Here is a 16,103-nt window from a genome sequence, read left to right as displayed (position 1 = left end):
TTCACCTCCCCAGCTTGCAACATGTCAACAATGGCATGCTCAAGCTTCTTTTTCTCCTTCTTGATCTCATCAATACCTTCAACTGTTGTTTTCTTTCAATTCGTAATCACATCTGCTTCAGCAGTCTGAATGTGCTTCAACTGCCTCTTTCTTCAGCTCCATGTTTTCCTTCTCAGTCTTTACCCACTTCTTCCTGTGCTTGAAGAGCAATCTTCTCCTCTTCACTTACCCTAAGAAAACTTCTCATAATTCTCCTTGTGCACCTTTTCTTAAATAAATGCAAAAACTTCTTTGGCATCCTTAATGATCTTATTGTATTTTCTCCACTTGTTGCTTCTTCTCTTTTGCTAGCATTGAAATCCGCTTTGCTTGAGCAAAATTGTCATTGATTGTGCCTTCCTTGGCCTGCTCATACATACCCCAAATCTACTTCACATCGGGCCATTCTAAATCCAACCACTCCACAACACCACAATTGTACCCATTATGAAAATATCACAAGGCAACATTTAACTTGTGGCACTAAAATGAAATAATTCTTTCCGCATTGAATTTGAATAATAAATCTTCAACATTACACAGTAAATACAATGAGCAATTCTTTACGCTGAAAAGAGTTTGGTCTTTAATCGACCCACTTACAACATAAAGCTTGGTCATTAGTAAACAACTATTTCAAATGACACCAAACTATGTGCATATGAGCATTTGTACTGACCATTTTTCACACACTTATATAACACATTAAACAAAGCATTTGTACTAACTAACTAACATATCCATGTGCACACTAATAAAAAGATGTATGCGCACACGATTATGAATAAGATTGAGCTACGTGCACAAAAGTAATGAAATGGAAACAAAATACTCACACGTGCAATGCAGCCATAGAACCTCTTGCCAATGATCATGCCTTCCAATGCAACGAGTCTCTCCGCCGACAGCTTATAGATGCAAAGCACTTATCCCGTACCCACACCACACCAATCCAAGCCATCCGTTGTGGCTGGACACTAAAAGAGCACGAACAAGCAACAAAAATCAAAGATTGAAGTCAAATCAAGCTCAAATAGAAAAATCCACACTTCCAGGAACCCTAACCCTAGTTCGGAGAAGACTAACGTAGGGCTTGTAGCCATGTTCTTCCGAGAGCGGCATCACAGACTCTGAGCTCATCTCGCCATCATTCCACGGGGCCATGGTTGCGGCGGTCGGTGGCGATCCTGCTCGGGTGTCGGTGGTGGCGATGGTTGAAAGGACCAAGGAGGAAGAAGGTTGCGCCGGGGAAACGGAGTGACCGAGCAACTATTTGGTTGGGCTAGATAGCTAAGAGCAACTCTAGCAGACCCCGCATCCCGCCCCGACCCATAAAATAACCGCCAAAATGCGGGCTGAGGCGGAAAAACCCGCCCGATCAGACCCCGTATCCCACCCTGGCTCGCAAAAATTTTTAGGGGGCGTGGCAAAATCCCACGCCCAACCCGGGAAAACGCGGCTGCGGTGCCCTGCATATAAGAGGAAGCGGGTGGTGGGGGGACATTTCATCCCGCGCTTTCTCCCACTAACCACCTCTCCTCTCCCCTCTCGCGCCGTCGCCGGCCGCCGCCCAAGATTCCGGCGACCGCAGCCGGCAGGAGCACGCCGGAAGGCCGCCACGCGCACGAGGCCTCCCCCTCCCCCCTTGCGTCGGCGGGCCGCCGGATTTGCAGATCTGCGGCAGTTCATCGCGGGCCACCGGATTTGGCTTTTTCCGGTCGCCGGTTGCTGCCCCAAGCTATGGAGTGGTCGGGGAGCCTCTCCCGCAGCCCAGGCAAGGGCGCATCACCGCATGCAGGTGCGAGTTCGTCCGCCCGCCGTCGCCGAAGGTTTGCGGGCATGGACTCGTCCGGCCGTCCACTGGGCTTGGCGCTCGCACGTCTTTGTGGCTTGCCGATGCCGCTCATAGAGTGCGACGACTGCACGCGGAAAGTGCTGCGGCTCACTTCGAGCATGCCGAAGCACCCCTGATGAGTGTTCTTCAAATGCGAAAACGACGGGTTACGTGCACTTGCGGTAGCTTGTTTCATAGCTCATTCTTTAGTTCGATTGCGGTAGCTCACTTTGAGCTTCTTTTGTGTAGGACGAAGGATGCTCATTTTGGTTTTGGGAAGGCCAATACATTGATTTGTTGATAGAAAGAAATTTAATAGATGTTAGTGCACTCCTTGGTACAATTGAAAGCAATGATGTGGCTGCATGTGCAACTAGAGGGGAAGCAACGTCTACTTCTTTGAAACCAAAGATGAAGAATGAAGAAAGCAAGATCAAGAATCCGCAGATCAACAATGAGTGCATGGAGAAGATATTGCTTCAACTAGTGGGAGCAGTTATGGAAGTTGGAAATATTCTGAAATGCATACTTGTGGTTCTTGTTTTCTTTGGTTTTGCTATTCTAGCCAAGATTTGGTGATATCTTTTGTATCTAATGTTGTTGCAAAAGCAAAGAAAAACATCATGCTAGATCAATTTAAGTTGCAAATCTAAGTTTTGCGGGTCGGGAGGAGCTGCGTCAGATCAGAACCCGCAGAAGCCGACCCGTAAAAAAACATATTCCACGAATATGCTTTTTTAGGGTCCATTATACGGGGTCTGCATCTGTGCCAGCCCGCGCCGGCCCACAAAAATGATTTTGCGTGAACTGCAAACGCATTTTGCGGGACGGCGGGATGCGGGGTCTGCTAGAATTGCTCTATAGGGCATATCGTCTAACCATCGTTACCCCGTACCACGTGGGCGTGGCAACCTGGTCTCATTGTCAGTTGTCTTGTCAAAGCACGCTTAATCAAGATTTTAGTGGTTCCAGCAAAAAAAACTTACGAAAAATGGTGGGCTTCCGCAAACTGTTCGCGATTCGGTGGTTTTTTGAGAAAACATGAGCTGCGATGATTTTAGGCAAAGAGAAAACATAGTTGTGTTTGCAAACTCCCTTCAATTCTATCGAAAACAAGTATATCTGCCTTAAATTCCACATGGAAACACAGGGGAAAACTACATTATCCCATTTCCACATTATTGAAACTTTAAAACCGGTCGATGAACAGAAAATTATGCTAATCACAGTTAAAATTTGTCCCCCTCCCCCTCCCTGCCTCAGCCACTCACAAGTCACAAGTCACATCACACGACCGCTATAATTTTTCTCAGAACCATCCTCTGCTGTCAGGTCAAAGTAAACGCAGCGCCAGGGACCGACGATCTCCTTTCTTTCTTTAAGATCTACACTTCACTCTCTCACTCGCCAGTCGCCACTACTAGATCAGCCTGAGCTGCGGCGGCCGTCTGGCCCCGCCGCCGCCGCCGCCCTGGTACGGCCCGCAGAGGAGCTCCATCTGCGGCGGCACCATCGCCGGGGGAGCATGGAGCGCCTGCATCGGCCGCAGGGGGCCGGACGACGGCATGTCCCGGAGCCGGCCGCTCTGCCACGCCGCGGCGGCCGCGCCCTCTGCCGCTTGCCTCGGCTGGTACTGGGAGAAATGGTACTGCCACATCTGCTGCTGCTGCTGCTGCTGCGGAGTCGGCGCGAACTGCTGGAGCTTCATGGCGCCCTGGCTCGCCGGCACGCCGGGGTGCGGCGCGTAGCCCGGGCCGCACATGTACTGCTGCATCTGCTGCTGGGCGACATCGGTAAACAAGATCAGGTGAGACTCTGTTAGATCAGAGCTAAGATGACTGCATTTGCTGACACTTCTATTTGAACAAGTTCAGATATAAAATGTGCAAAGGGAGAACCTGCTGGATTGACATCACGGGCGCCATATTCCCTCTGCTGCTACAAGGGAGATGCGAATACGACTGATACGGCGCCGGACCACCGCGGTGAGTGCTGATCATCTGGGGATGTATATACTGAACATACTGTGGCCCGGAGAATGCTGCCGAGGTGGGCAAGTTCATGAAATCGTTGCTGACCTGAAAGAAGCAGCATGCCATGTCAAGACTGAAGACAGAACCACAGAAGAAACTGGACTACTGGAGTAGCAGCAGTGCTGATCGAAAGGCGGTTATGATCACAAACCATTGCTTGCCGACCAGGAGCCATGTCGCAAACCCCGATAGAAGGCTGAGCTGGGATCCTTGCGTCGAAATGCATACCATTCTTATTCAAGGTGGAGCCGCTTGGAGAGCTCGAAATGCGGCTGCGTGATCTTTCCTGGGCGATTACTTGGTTTTGCGACGCCTTATCTTTGTCCAAATGGTTTTGGATAAGATGACTCACATAGGCATGGGTAACACTTCTCTTCCATGTCTTTGCAGGACCACCATTTTCAGGAAGGGAAAGCTGTGAATAAAAAGGATGTATTTGTCAGCTCAACAGCCAAAGTGTTCAAGCTTGGCATTTAGTTATGTACAGGTAAATCCTTTCAGGAGTAAGAATATATATATAACTTGAGCAACCAACTTGGCTATGATTTTAGGTGTCCCATAGATAATTGAGTAGCAATGTCGCAAAAAAAAAGAAGATAATTGAGTAGCAGGGCCAATTTGTTTCACTAAAATTAGAGTTGATAAAATACTTGACCTTGTCATTATTTGCAATTGCCCAGGCAGTAGTAATTTCTTTGCCAGATATTGTGCATGCACCCAATGTACTTGAAGAGGGCCTGTAAAACAACAGACATTAGCGCTCTTCTTAACAGCTAAAAAGAGTGTAGGAAACAGTGTCAAGTTTTAGGCAGCAACTTACTTTTTCGAAGACCCAGTTGAGGTACAAGGTAGCGGAGCCTGGATTGCAGGCATAACTTCTGATAGGGATGATGTAACAACAGATTAGCTAACAAGTAATAGCAGCATCGCCAACATTTTAGTAGAATCGCGTGTCATAAAATAACTGTCGTGGCATTCTGAAAATAGGATTTACCTTTGGCACTGCTATTCTCATCTTTTGTTCTATTATGTGCCACAAAACCAGATTTATTGCGATTCAGCTGTATGAAAAACATATTGTGGGGAGTTCATGAAACATTCGGACAAAATGGAAATTACAACTGTACTTTCAGAGAGCAAAAAGAGAAGAAGCAATACCAGCCAGTGAGGAGTCTCCTTCTTTTTCTGGTTAGTTAGACTTAGACTACCATCAAAATGTGCCTTCGGCTTCTTCGAAGCGCTGTAAACAGAAGTAAACATGAGAACACCGTCAACAATGTGACAAGGTAAGAGAACCGAGGACATCCAGGAAGCAATTCCCCACCTTTTATTCAAGGACTCTTTAGGTGGACTTGGCGAATTCACAAAAAGTCCGAGAGAAAGGTCCTGTATCTTCCCATCTTTGGGAAAATCAGGATTTATGCTGATGCGAGGAGCACCTAGAGCAGGATTTAGTTGTGGAACACTAGCAGTAGCAGTTGGTTCCACTTGTTGATCTGCGCAGGCAGACTGCGTAACCACGTTAGCATCAATTGGCAACAAAGTTATTTTGTCATCCTCCTTGGTAGCTCCTGTAGGAGTAATCACACCTGAATTACAATGCAGCATATTACTCAAACTGTACAGCCTCAGTTATTAGTATGAAATAGGCATAAACAGGAAAGAGTGAAGATCAACCTTCTGAACAAGAAGTTGAGGCAACATTTGTGTTTGAGATATCTTGCTCCGTCGCCATGTCGGCTGCTGGCTCAGAAGGCGGGGCTATTTGGGATAGTGCTAGCAAAGTATCAGCAAGCACTTCCTCCTCCTTGGTGAAAGAATTCGATGGCTGCAAGAAACCCATAGTTCACTTGCAAAGTCTTGGATTATGACAAAATGAAGAGCAGTTTTCAGACAGGGGATACATACCATGGTCTCATCGGTTCTTGTTTCACGATCCATCTGAAAAATCTGAGCACTGATAGCTGAAAGATGACGCCTCTTCTTGGCATGCCGCGGCGATGAAGGAACAGTCTGACCGACGCGCTTGATTATGGCTGAAAGTAGAACACTCATGATTGAAATTTGAACTTGGTGCTTTGCCAATTGTTGCTTAAGAAATCATCTAGACTGTGGATGGCCCAATAGTAGAAACACTAACATCATTAGTACATTCAGGGGCCAGCTAAGTTAGATATGCTATTAAAAATTGTTACTACTATATTACTTTGTAAAACCACCAGCATTGTTGTTGGTTAGCCATCATCAAATCTGAGAACCATCAGCCAGAGATGGTCCTATGCTAGTATATGCAAATGAGTAGGTAAAGATGGAAAGAGAAAGGGACAAAGCTGTCCCTGTTCCCAGCTTTAAGAGACACCAAATGCAGCGATTAGTGGTACCTGATCTCAATTTCCTAGGAACCGGCGGGTCCACAGCATCACAGCCCTCAGCCACCTTTGAATTTGCAAAACGAGAAACAAATTAAGCTGTGCATAAACAAATACAGGAGGCAAATGAGTGGACCTTTTTCTGTTGTTTGGGAATAAAATGATTGAATGAGCTTCACTTCACTTCATTTCAGGGAAGGCAAAACAAGGCATCACCTTTCCAAGGGTCCTCGGCCTCTTCCTGATGATCAGGCTGCTGCTGCTGCTAGGAGTGGTGGCTCTGGTGAGTGAGGAGAGGACTGCATCGTCGTCGCAGCCTCCGTCGGAACCTTCTTCGGCCTCGCCGCTGCGGTTGTTCATGTCGCTGTTGGTTGATCTCCACTTCAGGGGCTTGGGTTTTTTCCCTTTCTTACGCTTGAGCTCGGCGATGTGATCCCCGCCCTCGCTCTCGTTTATGTTGCTGTCTGGAAATAGTGTTCAGAGGGGAACTGAGATTAGAAAGGTAATCTGATGGAATAGCCGTTGTCAAGCATCATGATATAGTAGTGTGCAAGGCCGTACTTCTAGTACAGTACTTGTTTCAGGTTTTTAAAGCTATTATCCCCCTTAAAAAATAAATTAATTTTTAGACAGAAAATAAAAGAAATTAGATGCACCAATGGCTTGGAAATAGCAGAAACTGTTGTACAAACTGTATAGTGTGTGTTGCAAGGACAAATTCCTGGAAAAAAAAGAGGAGAAACAGAAGACTGTGTGATGGTTCTGTGTAAAAATCTGCAACTTCCTTTGGCATGAAGTCCAGATGATCCAGAAGAAAAGACCAGAGCAGTAAGGCTTGTATGTTTTGAGAGAGAAAAAATAAAAAATAAAATCGAATGGTCGCCGGTGGGGGGGAGATGCCCTAACTGAATCAACTAAAAGGCCCCCCAAAAAGCCAGGATAAGAGCAGCAAAGTTAGATAGGAGGAAAAAGAAGAAACAGAATAATACTATAGGAGAAGAAAGCACCCAATAAACAAACTCTTTTTTTTGCAAACCATGCAGGAGAACTGCATGTCAAAAAAAATAAAAAAATAAAATAGTTGTAGCAGAAAAAACAAACTCTCAAGGGACTCTAGAAAGTACTGTATTAGCCGAAAAAAACAAGAATTGATTTCCTTCCATTTACGCCGTATCAGCGCCGTTGATACACAGCCCACGACGGCCAATTTCTGTTGCGGAAAAGGACGACCGGAAAGCCGAGGGCTAGCGTGGTACGTGTGCACACATCTCCCTACACGTCGGCATGCAGTAGGTGCCAAGCGTTGCGGCCCAAGGCCACAAAGCCACAGGCCACAAGCCAGAAGCGAGCATCACGATATCGACATCGATATCTCCGGGAAATTTCTTCACGGAGGAGATCGGAAAAGGCGGCACAGGATATGGATCGCTAAGCGGAAAAAGGCACGGAAGTTTTGGTTCCTTGTGGCAGTGGGAAAAAGATGGTCTCTTCCCAAAATTGTGCAGGCTGAGTTCCATTGGAGAACCAGAATGGAGCTCAAGTTGATCAGGAAATCGATTTGGAAGCAGGGCTGGGGAGAATTTTGGTTGCCGTTCGGTGCTTGGTGCTGGGAGCTGGTGGTGGCCTGGTGGTGGTCTCCACTCTCCGGCCGGCCGGCCCCCCAAAGTACACGGTGCTCATCTAGTTCTAGGCAATGATTCCGGCCACGAGTCCGGCTGGTTGCTAACGCAAGAAAAGAGGCTAATTTTCCAAGAAAAGAACCTTAAAACCAATCACAGAAGCCCACTGGCCACAGTGGTTCTGTTCTGGCAGGAGCAGCGCCCCACCAGCACACCATCCACCTCCAGAGAGAGAGAGAGAGAGAGAGAGAGAGAGAGATTGCTGTTTATAGGGGGAGAAGATAAGGGGCATTTTGGGGAGGACGAGAGAGAGAGAGAAAGCAAAGCAGCAGAGTTTGTTCACTGTAACCATCATCTGATCTGATGGAGAAGGAGTAGGCCATTGGGGCAGTGCGATGAGATGAGAGAGGAAGCTGGGAAGAGAGCAGAGCAGAGGACACACACACACGTACCAGCGGCGGCAGGGGGAGGCAATGAAGTCGGCGAGGAGGAGGAGGACGAGGAGCCGCTCCTTATCACGTGCCGCCTCGTGACCCCAACCACCGCCGCCAGCCCCTTCTTCTCCCTCCGGCCCTCGTCCTCCATGTCCACCACCATCCAAAAAGCTCACCCCCAAAAGCTTCTCCTACAAATCCTCTCTCTCTCTCCTCACACTCACACCTACACGGACATACACACGGCCAATGCGTCCATTAGCATGGAAGAGGAGAGGAGATGGGGGGCGGGGGCGGGGGCAGAGGGGGGCTCTTTAATAAGGAGGGGGAGCAAAGTGAGTGAACAACAACTTTGTTTCCTTTTCTTTATGGGTGAGTGAGAGATAGTAATAAAGTGAGTATGGGCCGGGCCTAGCAGCGGTTGTACTACTTACTAGTCGCCGTAGTAGTGGTGCGGGACTGGGACAAGGAGACAGGCGTCCCAGATGTCAGCAGCAGCGGTACGATGGAAGCAACATCAGGGAAGGGAAAGATTGGGCGGATAGAAGACGAGAAAAGGAGTGAGCCAGCGAGCGAGCTGCTTGCTCCTGTGAATGATGAACGGGGAAGGGAGGGATCGGATGCCGGGAAAGGCGGAGAAAAGGAGGAGGGATTCTCACTCGCTTTCTTGCCTGAAAACGAAACCCGGCCATGTAGCATTGGATTGGTTGATGGATTGGATGGATCTTTTCTTTAGCCCCAGGAATCCCACCCCAGAAAGAAAGAGAAAGGGAGAGGAATATGGCGGCGGTGTCTTTGCATTGCGCAGGCAGCGATCGATCGATCCATCGACCCCTTCTCTTTATCAGTCCAGATCCGAATTAATGCGGAAATCTCTGCTCACTTAATTCTTCCGAGTAATACTCCAGTACTAATGTAATCGCCATTAATGAAGGACGGGAAATCTCTGCTCTGTTTTGGAAGCGAGTAGTGGGGGAAATGCGGTGCGGCGATGAGACGTCGATGGGGACGGCTGCTTGGGCCGTGGATGGATGGATGGATGGATGCTTGATGGAGAACACAGGGAACGCAGGGTTTACCCTGAATTAATGGTGGCAAGCTGGAAAACACGGAGGTAGTAACGGCGAGAATCGACGGGAAAGGCACGGATTAAGCGGAGGGAAGAAACGGAACGCACCCCAGGAAACACGAACCAACTGTTCAAGTTCAACCAAATCAAGAACGTAATCAACGCTTGTGCTCGTACGCGTACCCACCTCGCATCGCGTCGATCGGCGCCGCCCCTCCTCGCGCCGCGCAGAATCCTCCCAGCAGCGGCGGCGGCGACGGCGGAGGCAGCAACGGCGACGGTGGCGGCCGGAGGAGGAAGAACGGCGAGCAGAGGATGGAGAGGAGAGCGAGCGATCTCTGTATGGGAGGGAGGGAGGTGGTTGCTTGTCTGGAGGAGGAAGAAGGGAGCGGTAGTAAATGGGATTATGGGAGGGAGGGAGGGGGAGGCCGGGGGGACGTCGGCCCCTTTTCGCCGTGGCGTGGGCGTGAGCGGAAAGCTGCCGCCGCGAGCGCCCCCCGCCTGGACTGGACTGGCCTGGACTGGCCTGCGCTTGCCCTCACTATAAATCCTCTCGTAGGCTAGGCTCGTAGCGCTCTCTCTCCTCACATGTACTGCGTGTGCGCGGAGGCGGACGGACGGCGGTGATTGGCCCGCCGCGATATCTCCGTCCCTCCCCTGTCCAGTCTACTCCATTCCCCACTTAAACACTCCTACTGGCTACAGGCTGCAGCCTCTTGTGGGTGTTTCTGGTGAAGACTTTCTATTGCTCGCTGCCGCGGCTGCGAGAAAAGATATGGCGATATCGGCAATTCAAGTGCCGCCAGCCGAGGCAGTCAGAGTCTAACTGCGTACGGGCAAGCAGTGCAGATCACGATGATGGCCTTCATTTCCTTTCTTCTGCGCCCCACCCGCCATTCAGTCAGTCAGAAACTCAGACTCGGGACATTGTAGTAACAAGTTCGTTTTTTACTCGACTGAAGCACACTAGGTGAAACAAAGATGACAAACTGTTGGGAAGCAAAATTCCTGTCATACGAGTCAATAAAGGCGAATTTTAGCATGATCCCTCCTGCCTCCCCTTCCTCTTACCTTTCCTTTTCACACGAGAGGTACGCGTTTACAATAGATCCGAGTCATTGATTTGATTAAGTAATGGTCAGATTAATTATTATCTTCTTACCTACAGTGTGAAAAGATGGGGTAAGAGGGAGCATGTTGAAAGTACTCGTTAATAAATCGTCAGGCTAATCCTACACCGTTGATTCGAGTGTTTCGACCCACGCTTGAGAGAACAAGCAAAATCCCCTTCTCACCTTTTTTTTTGAAAACAATCCCCTTCATACGCGAGTCAAAGGAAACTCCAAAGCCAATCACCAAATGGACATCATCAACTGTTCATGGACAGCCCGATACCAACCAGATAATGGTGGGCCAGGTAAAGAGAGAGATGATGGAGTGGAACACATGGACTATGTGGACAATAGCCCATGTAATAGTGGGCCATGTGGACATCCATACTACCTTCTCGAGCCTTCCGCCAGTCTAGTGCCAGTTTGTGAGGTTCCGGCCGTCCAGACCAGGTGAGGACAGTTTTGATGACCACCGTTGGAGGATGGCTGAAATTGTCCGCGCGGTCAAGCTTGGACAATTTGCTGACCCATGTTGGATTTTTCCTACCTCTCTCCCGAATCAATCCCCAATCCCTTTCCTCTCTCCTACCTCCAACCCCTTCTCCGCCGAGGTCGTCATCCACCGCACCTCCCATGTATTCTCTGTCAGCGCCATTCGTGTTGGATCCATGGCCCGTCCTGCTTCTCTCGATGCGGCTCTCGGACCACCGCGCATGCCGCCGTTCTCCACCACATCGCCGGCGAGCCCAAATCCCCGTCATTCTCCGTTGTACACCTACTCAAATATTGCCCAAATTATGCTCCTCCATCCCCACCTCGTTGCCATTCTATGCATATGTCTATGCCTTAATAGAAGGGGATTATAAATTTGTAACGCCCGGATAATTAAGCAACAGTAATCCCACGTTAACGATGCCACGTCACTTCGATTACTGTTGCTAATCTCGCGTTAGTTCGAGACCGATTCAAATTCAAATTCAAAATTAAGCAAACAATAAATTTTTCAAATGTTAAAACTAAAATGTTCAGAGTGTGCCAATTAATGCTTAGGTATTTATGATGAAGGAAACACACTTTTATAGAATGCCTAAATATTTTAAAATGAATTAAAACAGAAGAGAATAAATAAAAAGGAAAGAACAAAATCAGAAAACAAAACTAACAAAATAAAAAGAAAAGCAACCCCCCTCACTGGGCTTCGGACCAGCAGGCCACCAGCCCAAGTGGGCAAAGGCCCAACCGGCCAGCCCACCCACACTCCCTTATCCCCTCTCATTTGAAACCCTAACCCCCCACTACTCCCACTCACACCCATTCCCCCTCCTCCCATGTCGCCACCCCTTCCCCGATCCGATCTGGATCGGGGCCCGACCCGCCCACGACCGCGCCTCGGCGCTCGACGCCGCCGTCGCCCGACGCCGTCATCGGACCCCGCCGTCGCCCGTCGCCTCGTCCTCCTCCTCTCCTCCTTGCCGGCGACACATCCCCGTCCTCCTTCCCAAAGGCTCCACCGAGCCTTGCCGCCCCCTCTGCTCTCCAACGCCGGTGAGGGACGCGCCCTCCTCCTCTTCTCTCGACCCCGTGCGCCACGACCTCATCCACCGCTCGCCTTCGCCGGCACGCCCGCGCCTCACGGCCTTTGCACCCGCGCTCGCCTTGCCGCCGCTGCCCTCCACCGCATGCGCCGGTCGCGTCCCGCGCCACCGCGCGCGCTCGCGCTGACCGCGCCCCGCCGCCGGTCTACTGCTGCATCGCGTTGCCTCCCCCGCTGCTGGCCAGTGCGCCGCGCGCCTCGCCTTGGCGCTTCCTGTAGCTGCAGCCGTCGTCGCCGCTGCTGCTTCTTCTCTGTTGGGCACTCTGGCCGCCGACGCTCGCCGCCCTGCCTCCCCGCCCGCCGTGAGCCTGCCTCATCCCGTGCCTCCCTGGCTACTCGGACACTCGCGCCCGCACACACACCCTCGCCGGCCCGCCACCCGCGCCACCCGCTGCTCGTCGTGCCGCCCCGCTACGGCCGCCGTCGCCGGCGCTGGGCCACTCGCCGCCCCCCTTCACCTGTCGGGCGGGCTGGCACCCGTCGCCCGCGCCCGCAGTGGCCTATGGGCCACTGACAAGTGGGTCCTGCCCCCTTGTGACAATGACAGATGGGGCCCGCACCCTTAGAACGTTTAATAAATAAATAAAAATGAAAGTAATTAATTAATTAATTAATTCTGTTTAGTTGATCTAATTAATTAGTTAGTTGAATTAAATAGTAATTAGATTAGTTAAACCCTAATAAGAATAAATAGAGTATGACAGCTGGGACCCACACGTCAGTTTGACCCAGTCAACGCCCTGTTGACTGCTGACATCATGCTGACATCATGATGACGTCAGCATACACTATTCTGGATAATGTTGATTTAAAATAATTAAATAAATTCTAAAAATAATTAAAACTTTATAAAATCATATAAAATAATCCGTAACTCGGATGAAAATACTTTGTACATGAAAGTTGCTTATAACGACGAGACGAATCCGGTTACGCAGCCCGTTCGTTCGCCACACATCCCTAGCTTAGCGAACACGCAACCTTCCCTCTCTGGTTCATTTGTCCGAAAACGCGAAACACCGGGGATACTTTCCCGGATGTCCCCCCCTCGCCGATATCACCTCCTACTGCGTTAGGACACACCTGGCACCGTTACTTGGCATGCCATGCATCGATATGCATCTGTTTGCATTGTATTCATTGTTTCTTCCCCCTCTTCTCTCTGGTAGACTACGAGACTGACACCGCTGCTGGTGCCCCGATGGACTACGGTGTTGACGACCCCTCCTTCTTGCCAGAGCAAGCAGGCAAGCCCCCCCCTTGATCAACCCGATATCGCCTATTCTTCTCTCTACTGCTTGCATTAGAGTAGTGTAGCATGTTACTGTTTTCGGTTAATCCTATTCTACTGCATAGCCTATCATTGTTGCTACAATTGTTGATACCCTTACCTGCAATCCTAAATGCTTAGTATAGGATGCTAGTTTATCATCAGTGACCTTACACTCTTGTCCGTCCGCCATGCTATACTACCGGGCCGGGATCACTTCGGGAGGTGATCACTGGTACATATACTATATACTTTTACATACTATGTTACTGTTCGGAGATGGGGGTTGAAGGGGCAGGTGGTTCCATCCAGGTAGTGATGGGCCAGGATTCCCGACAGCCCCCCTGATGGTTGGTTGCGACCACCTAGGAGACAGGTGGGCCTAGTCCTTGATCGTCGTCCGCAGTTACTTCAAAATAACACGCTTAACGAGATCTTGATATTTGATCTGAGTCTGACCACTGGCCTATACGCACTAACCAACTATGCGGGAACAATCGTGGTATCAACCGAGGCCTTCTTGACGTCAGTGACTGAGCGGCACGCGCCGGGTTGGACCGCGTAACACAACTTCCTTTGTAATGGAGGTTGCTAGGTCTTCTCACCGGCCGTCCACGCAACGTGCAGGTGTGCAATGCGCGATGAGCCCAGACCCCTGCGTCATAGGATTTGGACCGGCGTGCTAACCTCTCCGTTGTGCCTAGGTAGGGCTGCGACGTGTTGATCTTCCGAGGACGGACATGACCCAGAAAAGTGTGTCCGACCAGAGGGATCGAGCGTGTTGGGAAATGTGATGCACCCCTGCAGAGAAGTTTATCTATTCGAATAGTTGTGTCCCTCGGTAAAAGGACGACTCGGAGTTGTACCTTGACCTTATGACAACTATAACCGGATACTTAATAAAACACACCCTTTCAAGTGCCGGATACAACCAGTGATCGCTCTCTAACAGGGCAACATGAAGAGGATCGCCGGGTAGGATTATTGTCGTGGAATTGTCACGGCAGATGTCGTAGTGTGAGGACTTAGTCGTGAGGCCAACGCATCTATGTGGTTGCTTGAGAGGGGTTGAGCGGAATCGAGAGACGCAATGCAAGACAAGGATTTAGACAGCTTCGGGCCCCGGGAAACATCATCCAGTAACAACCCTACGTGCTGTTTGTGGCTAGGTCTTATTATCATCATGAGGGAGTCGCCGTAAACCGGCTCCCCCACTTATCCCTAACCCTTAAGATTATTTTCTCCCCTTTTCGGGGTGCCCTGCCCCTCCTTATATATGTTGAAGGGGCGGGTTACATGTAGAGTCCTTCTCGGACTAAGACTTAAACTATTCTGACTTCTCTTCATGGGCTTCTTAACGTCTTGGGCTTCTTAACGTCTTGGGCTTCATAACGTCTTGGGATTCATAACTTCTCGGGCTTCATAACCCCAGGCGACTCTACCTGCCGGGTTATGACTGTCAACCAGTTATCACTGTCTGCCGGGTTATGACTGTTTGCTGGTTTATGATGGTCTGCCGGTTTATGATAGTCTGTCGGGTTATGACTTCCTACCGGTTTATGATTGTTTGCCGAGTTATCATCTCACTTAACTCCTGCTGGGTTATCATCTGACTTAACTCCTGCCGGGTTATCATCTGACTTAACTCCTGCCGGGTTATCATCTGACTTAACTCATGCCGGGTTATCATCTGACTTAACTCCTGCCAGGTTATCATCTGACATAACTCTTGCCGGTTTATCAAGTACCAGCCGGGTTATAACTCCGTCCGGGTCATACCGCGGGGTATATCCCCGACATTAGCCCCCAGTTTAATTTGGATTTATCCATGTTAAACTGATTCAGATCATCCTTAAGTCCTTATCATTTCCTTCTTCTAGAAAATCCGGGTTAATAGGCCAGCTTCATAATCCATTTTCTCACATTGGTTTGTCATAGATAAATATTGCGAAGAATAATTCTTTTGACTCAGCTCCCAATGCTTAACAAAAATATTGGTCCTTGAAATCCTCATCTGATCTTCAGCCGGTTTAAGAATGTAGAACTTGCCGGTTTATCATTGCCAAGATTGCCGGTTTATAAATATTGATAGCACCGGGTCATAATTGTAGTTAACATCAGGCTTGAAAATATATCTCTTATATGACTATCACTTGTAGCCCCCAAGTCTTAAGAAGGTAACGTAGTAACAGCTTAAGATTTGCTTCCATATGAATATCACAAGCTTGAAGAAATCCAGGTTGTTCATCTCAATCACCAGTCAGAACTGAGTATTTCACATATGTAGCCCCCAAGTGCCGAGTTGTCATGCTTGTAGCAACCTGGGACTTGAAATTGCCTTATGCTCATAAAAACTTCAACCAGTGTAGCCCCCAAGGGCCGGGTCATTATGCAATAATGAGCAAGGATTTTGTAAATATAATCATGTCAGTTTGAGCAGTGATGTGTAGCCCCCATCGTAGGGGTTGAATCCACGTCCACAAGGTTAAGAGCTTTGTGCTTTATCAACTGAGCAATGGACCCTTCAATATAATGGATTTAACTTGTGTACCTTGAATTGTTGACAGGAGCAATTGGTAGCCCCCAAGGGCCGGCTCATTACGATGTGATGAGCCGGGTCTTCAATAAGGTGATCAAACAATGACTTTGCATTAGCCCCCAAGTGTCATGGTGCATGCTTGCAGCGACATGAGACTTGTGTATTTGATGTAATCTTTAACTTGAATAATG

General features: G+C 49.2%; 1 protein-coding gene and 1 long non-coding RNA gene across 9 annotated transcripts; one reads left to right on the top strand and one right to left on the bottom strand.

The window, feature by feature from the left end:
• Nucleotides 1-3,022: 3,022 nt before the first annotated feature.
• On the bottom strand, nt 3,023-9,827 carry LOC125513410 (uncharacterized). 8 transcript variants are annotated; one of them, XM_048678532.2, is made up of 13 exons: nt 9,585-9,827; nt 6,492-6,739; nt 6,288-6,342; nt 5,815-5,942; nt 5,584-5,734; nt 5,231-5,495; nt 5,065-5,146; nt 4,901-4,967; nt 4,727-4,784; nt 4,562-4,643; nt 4,058-4,321; nt 3,772-3,951; nt 3,023-3,653 (listed from the first exon to the last, which is right to left on the bottom strand). In XM_048678532.2, exons 1-13 carry the CDS (start codon nt 9,589-9,591, stop codon nt 3,294-3,296), a joined length of 1,947 nt encoding a protein of 648 aa, XP_048534489.2. In that variant the 5' UTR covers nt 9,592-9,827; the 3' UTR covers nt 3,023-3,293. The 8 variants fall into 8 exon arrangements, with proteins under 8 accessions (XP_048534489.2, XP_087387341.1, XP_087387342.1 ...); XM_087531215.1 differs by lacking the exon at nt 9,585-9,827 and adding an exon at nt 8,763-9,042; XM_087531216.1 differs by lacking the exon at nt 9,585-9,827 and adding an exon at nt 8,763-9,042 and having other exon boundaries at nt 3,023-3,650.
• LOC125513411 (uncharacterized) lies at nt 3,542-7,092 on the top strand. Its single transcript, XR_015609438.1, has 3 exons — nt 3,542-3,680; nt 3,748-4,393; nt 6,470-7,092. It is a non-coding gene; the product is annotated as an uncharacterized LOC125513411 (long non-coding RNA).
• Nucleotides 9,828-16,103: the final 6,276 nt, after the last annotated feature.

This window comes from Triticum urartu, chromosome 6A (genome assembly GCF_056163025.1).
Source record: "Triticum urartu cultivar PI428250 chromosome 6A, HENAU_Tu73, whole genome shotgun sequence".
NCBI classification, from domain to species: domain Eukaryota; kingdom Viridiplantae; phylum Streptophyta; class Magnoliopsida; order Poales; family Poaceae; genus Triticum; species Triticum urartu.
This window is presented reverse-complemented; position numbering and strand designations above follow the sequence as displayed.